General features: G+C 45.7%; 1 protein-coding gene across 1 annotated transcript in view; it reads left to right on the top strand.

Annotated features, from left to right (window-relative positions):
* Positions 1-10,000, top strand: part of camta2 (calmodulin binding transcription activator 2) — a 182,205-nt gene that overhangs the window by 164,966 nt on the left and 7,239 nt on the right. Inside the window, exons 18-19 of the mRNA XM_031831390.1 lie at positions 4,084-4,265; positions 5,732-5,936. Of these exons, the coding sequence (XP_031687250.1) occupies positions 4,084-4,265; positions 5,732-5,936 (387 nt within the window). The remainder of the gene's footprint in view (positions 1-4,083; positions 4,266-5,731; positions 5,937-10,000) is intronic.

Here is a 10,000-nt window from a genome sequence, read left to right as displayed (position 1 = left end):
CTGCAGATAACACACCTGGGTGACATTAACCTGGAGCTAACCCTGTAGATAACACACCTGGGTGACATTAACCTGGAGCTAACCCTGCAGATAACACACCTGGGTGACATTAACCTGGAGCTAACCCTGCAGATAACACACCTGGGTGACATTAACCTGGAGCTAACCCTGCAGATAACACACCTGGGTGACATTAACCTGGAGCTAACCCTGCAGATAACACACCTGGGTGACATTAACCTGGAGCTAACCCTGCAGATAACACACCTGGGTGACATTAACCTGGAGCTAACCCTGCAGATAGCACTACTGGGTGACATTAACCTGGAGCTAACCCTGCAGATAACACACCTGGGTGACATTAACCTGGAGCTAACCCTGCAGATAGCACTACTGGGTGACATTAACCTGGAGCTAACCCTGCAGATAGCACTACTGGGTGACATTAACCTAACCCTGATGGGAGGGGTTCAGTAGAGCTAAAGAGTGGGATTTTAAACAAACAAACGATAACTATTTTAAAATACTTTGTGTCCTTAAAATGTACAGTGCCTTCGGAAGGTATTCAGACCCCTTGTCTTTTTCCACATTTTGTTATGTCACAAATCAAATCAAATCAAATTTATTTATATAGCCCTTCGTACATCAGCTGATATCTCAAAGTGCTGTACAGAAACCCAACCTAAAACCCCAAACAGCAAGCAATGCAGGTGTAGAAGCACGGTGGCTAGGAAAAACTCCCTAGAAAGGCCAATACCTAGGAAGAAACCTAGAGAGGAACCAGGCTATGTGATGTGGCCAGTCCTCTTCTGGCTGTGCCGGGTGGAGATTATAACAGAACATGGCCAAGATGTTCAAATGTTCATAAATGACCAGCATGGTCGAATAATAATAAGGCAGAACAGTTGAAACTGGAGCAGCAGCACAGTCAGGTGGAAGTTGAAACTGGAGCAGCAGCATGGCCGGGTGGACTGGGGACAGCAAGGAGTCATTATGTCAGGTAGTCCTGGGGCATGGTCCTAGGGCTCAGGTCAGTTGAAACTGGAACAGCAGCATGGCCAGGTGGACTGGGGACAGCAAGGAGTCATTATGTCAGGTAGTCCTGGGGCATGGTCCTAGGGCTCAGGTCAGTTGAAACTGGAACAGCAGCATGGCCAGGTAGACTGGGGACAGCAAGGAGTCATTATGTCAGGTAGTCCTGGGGCATGGTCCTAGGGCTCAGGTCCTCCGAGAGAGAGAAAGAAAGAGAGAAGGAGAGAATTAGAGAACGCACACTTAGATTCACACAGGACACCGAATAGGACAGGAGAAGTACTCCAGATATAACAAACTGACCCCAGCCCCCCGACACATAAACTACTGCAGCATAAATACTGGAGGCTGAGACAGCCTCCAATCAAATTGTAGAAACATTTCAGGGAGCATCAATGGAAACAGAATGTACCTGAGCTCCATCTCGACTCTCATAACAAAGGGTCTGAATACTGATGTAAATGTAGACAGGAGGGGTCAGGAGACACTGTGACTCTCATGTAAATGTAGACAGGAGGGGTCAGGAGACACTGTGACTCTCATGTAAATGTAGACAGGAGGGGTCAGGAGACACTGTGACTCTCATTGAGTCATTATGGGGTATTGTGTCATTATGTCATTATGGGGTATTGTGTCATTATGGGGTATCGAGTCATTATGTCATTATGGGGTATTGTGTCATTATGGGGTATCGAGTCATTATGTCATTATGGGGTATTGTGTCATTATGGGGTATCGAGTCATTATGTCATTATGGGGTATTGAGTCATCATGGGGTATTGAGTCATTATGGAGTATTGTGTCATTATGGGGTATCGAGTCATTATGGGGTATTGAGTCATTATGGGGTATTGTGTCATTATGGGGTATCGAGTCATTATGGGGTATTTTGTCATTATGGGGTATTGTGTCATTACGGGGTATTGAGTCATAGGGTTGTGTGTCATTATGGGGTATTGTGTCATTATGGGGTATCGAGTCATTATTGGGTATTATGACATTATGGGGTATTGAGTCATTATGGGGCATTGAGTCATTATGGGTATTGAGTCATTATGGGGTATTGAGTCATTATGGCGTATTGAGTCATTATGGGGTATTGTGTCATTATGGGGTATTGTGTCATTATGGGGTAATGTGTCATTATGGGGTATTGAGTCATTATGGGGTAATGTGTCATTATGGGGTATTGAGTCATTATGGGGAATTGTGTCATTATGTCATTATGGGGCATTGTGTCATTATGGGGTATCGAGTCATTATGTCATTATGGGGTATTGTGTCATTATGTGGTATCGTGTCATTATGGGGTATCGAGTCATTATGTCATTATGGGGTATTGTGTCATTATGGGGTATCGAGTCATTATGAGGTATCGAGTCATTATGGGGTATTGTGTCATTATGGGGTATTGAGTCATTATGGGGTATTGTGTCATTATGTCATTATGGGGTATTGTGTCATTATGGGGTATCGAGTCATTATGTCATTATGGGGTATTGTGTCATTATGGGGTATCGAGTCATTATGTCATTATGGGGTATTGTGTCATTATGGGGTATCGAGTCATTATGTCATTATGGGGTATTGTGTCATTATGGGGTATCGAGTCATTATGGGGTATTATGTCATTATGTGGTATTGAGTCATTATGGGGTATTGAGTCACTATGGGTATTGAGTCATTGTGGGGTATTGAGTCATTATGGGTATTGAGTCATTGTTGGTATTGAATCATTATGGGGTTTTGTGTCATGGGGTAGTGTGTCACTATGAGGTAGTGTGTCATTATGGGGTATTGAGTCATTATGGGGTATTGTGTCATTCTGGGGTATTGTGTCATTATGGGGTATTGAGTCATTATGGGGTATTGTGTCATTATGGGTTATTGTGTCATTATGGGGTATCGAGTCATTATGGGGTATTGAGTCATTATGGGGTATTGCCCCTTTGGTATTGTGTCATTATGGGGTATTGAGTCATTATGGGGTTTTGTGTCATTATGGGGTAGTGTGTCATTAATGGGGTATTGACTCATTATGGGGTATTGAGTCATTATGGGGTATTGTGTCAATATGGGGTATCCAGTCATTATGGGGTATTGAGTCATTATGGGGTACCGAGTCATTATGGGGTATTGTTTCATTATGGGGTATTGAGTCATTATGGGGTATTGTGTCATTATGTCATTATGGGGTATTGTGTCATTATGGGGTATCGAGTCATTATGGGGTATTATGTCATTATGTGGTATTGAGTCATTATGGGTTATTGAGCCATTATGGGTATTGAGTCATTATGCGGTATTGAGTCATTATGGGGTATTGTGTCATTATGGGGTATTGAGTCATTATGGGGTATTGTGTCATTATGGGGTATCGAGTCATCATGGGAGTCATTATGGGGTATTGTGTCATTATGGGGTATCGTGTCATTATGGGGTATTGTGTCATTATGGGGTATCGAGTCATTATGAGGTATTGAGTCATCATGGGAGTCATTATGGGGTATTGTGTCATTATGGGGTATTGTGTCATTATGGAGTATTGAGTCATTATGGAGTATTGAGTCATTATGGAGTATTGAGTCATTATGGGGTATTGTGTCATTATGGGGTATTGTGTCATTATGGAGTATTGAGTCATTATGGAGTATTGAGTCATTATGGAGTATTGAGTCATTATGGAGTATTGTGTGTAGATTGATTATATATATATTTTTTAATCCATTTTAGAATAAGGCTGTAACGTAACAGAATGTGTGAATACTTTCCGAAGGCACTGTAGTATATATAAATTGTTGTTGTCCATTATATTACTCCAATGAGGGAGTGATGGTTAGGGGAAAATATATATATTTTTTAAATATATAGATATGGGGGTTCGGAAATGATGCAGACATTGATGGAAGCTCCAATCTATCTGCAATATTAAGGCTGACCCCCCCCAAAAAATGCAAGAAAAAATTCTGTTTCAAAACAATCAGTGGCTAATGTGATATATTGGAATGTGGAACACACACACACCTGATAGCTTTCTCGTTTTGCCCCCAGGTTGACATGGCAACGTTAGCAGAGCAGATCATCGAGGCGACTCCTGAGCGAATCAAACAAGAGGAATTGTCCAGGGGGGCGGAGTCACCGCTCAGAGAGAGGCGGGACAACACAGTGATATCCGACACCATGCCCTGGTTGGCCACTTACCTGGACACTCACACACACTCCTCTCTGTCCAGGTACACACACACTCCTCTCTGTCTAGGTACACACACACCTCTCTGTCCAGGTACACACACACCTTTCTGTCCAGGTACACACACACACACCTCTCTGACCAGGTACACACACACCTTTCTGTCCAGGTACACACACACACACCTCTCTGTCCAGGTACACACACACACACCTCTCTGTCCAGGTACACACACACTCCTCTCTGTCTTTTAGTAACCACAGAACATAAATACCATCTACCAATCAGCTGTTAAAGTAACTACAGAACATAAATACCATCTACCAATCAGCTGTTTTAGAAACCATAGCAACTTCTCGCTGTGTACCCCCCCACTATACCTGAATTAGTGTCTCTACTAGATGTGTGTATCCCCCCCCCACTATGCCTGAATGAGTGTCTCTGCTAGATGTGTGTAACCCCCCCCCACTATACCTGAATGAGTGTCTCTACTAGATGTGTGTACCCCCCCACTATACCTGAATGAGTGTCTCTACTAGATGTGTGTACCCCCCCCACTATACCTGAATGAGTGTCTCTACTAGATGTGTGTACCCCCCCCCCCTATACCTGAATGAGTGTCTCTGCTATATGTGTGTACCCCCCCCCCCTATACCTGAATGAGTGTCTCTACTAGATGTGTGAACCCCCCCCCCCACTATACCTGAATGAGTGTCTCTACTAGATGTGTGAACCCCCCCCCCCACTATACCTGAATGAGTGTCTCTACTAGATGTGTGTACCCCCCCCACACACTATACCTGAATGAGTGTCTCTACTAGATGTGTGTACCCCCCTCCCCACTATACCTGAATGAGTGTCTCTACTAGATGTGTGTACCCCCCCAACTATACCTGAATGAGTGTCTCTGCTAGATGTGTGTACCCCCCCCACTATACCTTAATGAGTGTCTCTACTAGATGTGTGTACCCCCCCAACTATACCTGAATGAGTGTCTCTACTAGATGTGTGTACCCCCCCCCCCCCACTATACCTGAATGAGTGTCTCTACTAGATGTGTGTACCCCCCCCCCCCCCCCCCCACTATACCTGAATGAGTGTCTCTACTAGATGTGTGTACCCCCCCCCCACTATACCTGAATGAGTGTCTCTACTAGATGTGTGTACCCCCCCCCCCCACTATACCTGAATGAGTGTCTCTGCTAGATGTGTGTACCCCCCCCCCCCCCACTATACCTGAATGAGTGTCTCTACTAGATGTGTGTACCCCCCCCCCCCCCCACTATACCTGAATGAGTGTCTCTGCTAGATGTGTGTACCCCCCCCCCCCCCTATACCTGAATGAGTGTCTCTACTAGATGTGTGCACCCCCCCACCTCAGTACCCTGGCCCTCCAGATGTTCCACAGCATCTAACCAGCGATGTGCGTGTGGAACAGGTCAGTGACAGTATGTAAAGCTGTGTGTATGTGTGTGTGTGTGTATGTGTGTGTGTGTGTGTGTCTACTAGATGTGTGTACCCCCCCTCCCACCTCAGTACCCTGGCCCTCCAGAGGCTGCGGCCCCCCAGTAGTGTGGCGTGGGCGGAGTTCCTGAACGCCTCGGCCAATGGGAGGATGGAGAGAGACTTTGCTCTGCTGACTCTGACTGACTCTGAGCAGAGAGAACTGTACGAGGCTGCGCGCATCATTCAGAACGCCTTCAGACGATACAAGGTACAATATAAACCCTGAACCCTGGAGGCAGGAGCTACACATCCTGTGTTTGGTTCATGTTCTCTGCAGGCTTCATTCATTCATGTTCTCCAGCCACTGTATTGCTGACGTCAAGACGATTTAACTACTTAACTACTTTAACTAATCTGTCTCTCTGTTCTCTCTCTGTTCTCTCTCTGTTCTCTCTCTCTCTGTTCTCTCTTTGTTCTCTCTCTGTTCTCTCTCTCTGTTCTCTCTCTGTTCTCGCTCTGTTTTCTGTCTCTGTTCTCTCTCTGTTCTCTCTCTGTTCTGTCTCTGTTCTCTGTTCTCTGTTCTCTCTCTGTTCTCTCTCTGTTCTGTCTCTGTTCTGTCTCTGTTCTCTGTTCTCTGTTCTCTGTTCTCGCTCTGTTTTCTGTCTCTGTTCTCTCTCAGTTCTCTCTCTGTTCAGTCTCTGTTCTCTCTCTCTGTTCTCTCTCTATTTTCTCTCTCTGTTCTGTCTCTGTTCTCTGTTCTCTGTTCTCGGTCTGTTTTCTGTCTCTGTTCTCTCTCTCTGTTTTCTCTCTCTGTTTTCTCTCTCTGTTCTCTCTCTCTGTTCTGTCTCTGTTCTCTCTCTCTGTTCTGTCTCTGTTCTCTGTTTTCTGTCTCTGTTCTCTCTCAGTTCTCTCTCTGTTCTGTCTCTGTTCTCTCTCTCTGTTTTCTCTCTCTGTTTTCTCTCTCTGTTCTCTCTCTCTGTTCTGTCTCTGTTCTCTCTCTCTGTTCTGTCTCTGTTTTCTCTCTCTGTTCTCTCTCTGTTTTCTCTCTCTGTTCTCTCTCTCTGTTCTGTCTCTGTTCTCTCTCTCTGTTCTGTCTCTGTTTTTTCTCTCTGTTCTCTCTCTGTTTTCTCTCTCTGTTCTCTCTCTCTGTTCTGTCTCTGTTCTCTCTCTGTTCTCTCTCTGTTCTCTATCTGTTCTCTCTGTTCTCTGTTCTCTCTCTGTTCTGTCTCTCTGTTCTCTCTCTGTTCTCGCTCTGTTTTCAGTCTCTGTTCTCTCTCTCTGTTCTGTCTCTGTTCTCTCTCTCTGTTTTCTCTCTCTGTTTCTCTCTCTGTTCTCTCTCTCTGTTCTGTCTCTGTTTTCTCTCTCTGTTCAGTCTCTGTTCTCTCTCTCTGTTCTGTCTCTGTTTTCTCTCTCTGTTCTCTCTCTGTTTCTCTCTCTGTTCTCTCTCTCTGTCTCTCTCTGTTCTCTCTCTCTGTTCTCGCTCTGTTTTCTCTCTTCTGTTCTCTCTCTGTTTCTCTCTGTTCTCTCTCTCTGTTCTCTCTCTGTTCTCTCTCTCTGTTCTCGCTCTGTTTTCTCTCTCTGTTCTCTCTCTGTTCTCTCTCTGTTTTCTCTCTCTGTTCTCTCTCTCTGTTCTCTATCTGTTCTCTCTGTTCTCTCTCTCTCTCTCTTCTCTCTCTCTCTCTCTCTCTCTCTCTCTCTCTCTCTGTTTTCTCTTTCTGTTCTCTCTCTCTGTTCTCTCTCTGTTCTCTCTCTCTCTCTCTCTCTCTCTCTCTCTGTTCTCTCACTCTGTTCTCTTTCTGTTCTCTCTCTCTGTTCTCTGTCTCTGTTCTCTTTCTGTTCTCTCTCTGTTCTCTGTCTCTGTTCTCTTTCTGTTCTCTGTCTCTGTTCTCTCTCTCTGTTCTCTCTCTGTTCTCTCTCTCTGTTTTTTTTGTCTCAATTCTCTCTCTCTGTTCTCTCTCTCTGTTCTCTCACTCTGTTCTCTTTCTGTTCTCTCTCTCTGTTCTCTGTCCTCTGTTCTCTCTCTCTGTTCTCTTTCTGTTCTCTCTCTCTGTTCTCTCACTCTGTTCTCTTTCTGTTCTCTCTCTCTGTTCTCTGTCTCTGTTCTCTCACTCTGTTCTCTTTCTGTTCTCTCTCTCTGTTCTCTTTCTGTTCTCTCTCTCTGTTCTCTCTCTCTGTTCTCTCTCTGTTCTCTTTCTGTTCTCTCTCTCTGTTCTCTCTCTGTTCTCTCACTCTGTCTCTTTCTGTTCTCTCTCTCTGTTCTCTTTCTGTTCTCTCTCTCTGTTCTCTCTCTCTGTTCTCTCTCTCTGTTTTTTTTGTCTCAATTCTCTCTCTTTGTTCTCTCTCTGTTCTCTCTCTGTTCTCTCACTCTGTTCTCTTTCTGTTCTCTCTCTGTTCTCTCACTCTGTTCTCTTCTGTTCTCTCTCTCTGTTCTCTTTCTGTTCTCTCTCTCTGTTCTCTGTCTCTGTTCTCTCACTCTGTTCTCTCTCTGTTCTCTCTCTCTGTTCTCTCTCTCTGTTCTCTCTCTCTGTTCTCTCACTCTGTTCTCTTTCTGTTCTCTCTCTCTGTTCTCTGTCTCTGTTCTCTCTCTCTGTTCTCTTTCTGTTCTCTCTCTCTGTTCTCTGTCTCTGTTCTCTTTCTGTTCTCTGTCTCTGTTCTCTCTCTCTGTTCTCTCTCTGTTCTCTCTCTCTGTTTTTTTTGTCTCAATTCTCTCTCTCTGTTCTCTCACTCTGTTCTCTTTCTGTTCTCTCTCTCTGTTCTCTGTCTCTGTTCTCTCACTCTGTTCTCTTTCTGTTCTCTCTCTCTGTTCTCTCTCTCTGTTCTCTCACTCTGTTCTCTGTCTCTGTTCTCTCACTCTGTTCTCTTTCTGTTCTCTCTCTCTGTTCTCTTTCTGTTCTCTCTCTCTGTTCTCTCTCTCTGTTCTCTCTCTCTGTTTTTTTTGTCTCAATTCTCTCTCTTTGTTCTCTCTCTATTCTCTCTCTTTGTTCTCTCTCTATTCTCTCTCTGTTCTCTCACTCTGTTCTCTTTCTGTTCTCTCTCTCTGTTCTCTCACTCTGTTCTCTTTCTGTTCTCTCTCTCTGTTCTCTTTCTGTTCTCTCTCTCTGTTCTCTCTCTCTGTTTTTTTTTGTCTCAATTCTCTCTCTTTGTTCTCTCTCTATTCTCTCTCTGTTCTCTCTCTCTGTTCTCTAGAGAAGGCATATTGCTCTTACTTCCAGTTATTGACAGCGCTGCCGGAGAAATATGTTGATGATTTAAATGTACTCCATGCCTGTACAGTAGATAATGTAAATGTACTCCATACCGGTACGGCTGATAATGTAAATGTACTCCATACCGGTACGGTTGATAATGTCTCTAGCCCACAAGCAACTGTAATAACTCAAATACCATTTGTGGACCTAACAGTGTTCCCTGGGGGACCTAACAGTGGGGACCTAACAGTGTTCCCTGGGGGACCTAACAGTGTTCCCTGGGGGACCTAACAGTGTTCCCTGGGCGACCTAACAGTGTTCCCTGGGCGACCTAACAGTGTTCCCTGGGGGACCTAACAGTGTTCCCTGGGGGACCTAACAGTGTTCCCTGGGGGACCTAACAGTGTTCCCTGGGGGACCTAACAGTGTTCCCTGGGCGACCTAACAGTGTTCCCTGGGGGACCTAACAGTGTTCCCTGGGCGACCTAACAGTGTTCCCTGGGCGACCTAACAGTGTTCCCTGGGGGACCTAACAGTGTTCCCTGGGTGACCTAACAGTGTTCCCTGGGCGACCTAACAGTGTTCCCTGGGGACCTAACAGTGTTCCCTGGGCGACCTAACAGTGTTCCCTGGGCGACCTAACAGTGTTCCCTGGGCGACCTAACAGTGTTCCCTGGGCGACCTAACAGTGTTCCCTGGGGGTCCTAACAGTGGGGGACCTAACAGTGTTCCCTGGGGACCTAACAGTGTTCCCTGGGGGACCTAACAGTGGGGACCTAACAGTGTTCCCTGGGGACCTAACAGTGGGGGACCTAACAGTGTTCCCTGGGGGACCTAACAGTGGGGACAGGGGGACCTAACAGTGTTCCCTGATGCACCTAACAGTGTTCCCTGGGGGTCCTAACAGTGGGGACCTAACAATGTTCCCTGGGGGACCTAACAGTGTTCCCTGGGGGACCTAACAGTGTTCCCTGGGGGTCCTAACAGTGGGGGACCTAACAGTGTTCCCTGGGGACCTAACAGTGTTCCCTGGGGGACCTTACAGTGGGGACCTAACAGTGTTCCCTGGGGGACCTAACAGTGGGACCTAACAGTGGGGGACCTAACAGTGGGGGACCTAACAGTGGGGAGCTAACAGTGTTCC

This window comes from Oncorhynchus kisutch, linkage group LG9 (assembly GCF_002021735.2).
Source record: "Oncorhynchus kisutch isolate 150728-3 linkage group LG9, Okis_V2, whole genome shotgun sequence".
In the NCBI taxonomy this organism is placed as follows: Eukaryota; Metazoa; Chordata; class Actinopteri; order Salmoniformes; family Salmonidae; genus Oncorhynchus; species Oncorhynchus kisutch.
Note: the sequence above shows the minus strand (reverse complement) of the source record. Positions and strands in the feature narration are given on the sequence as shown.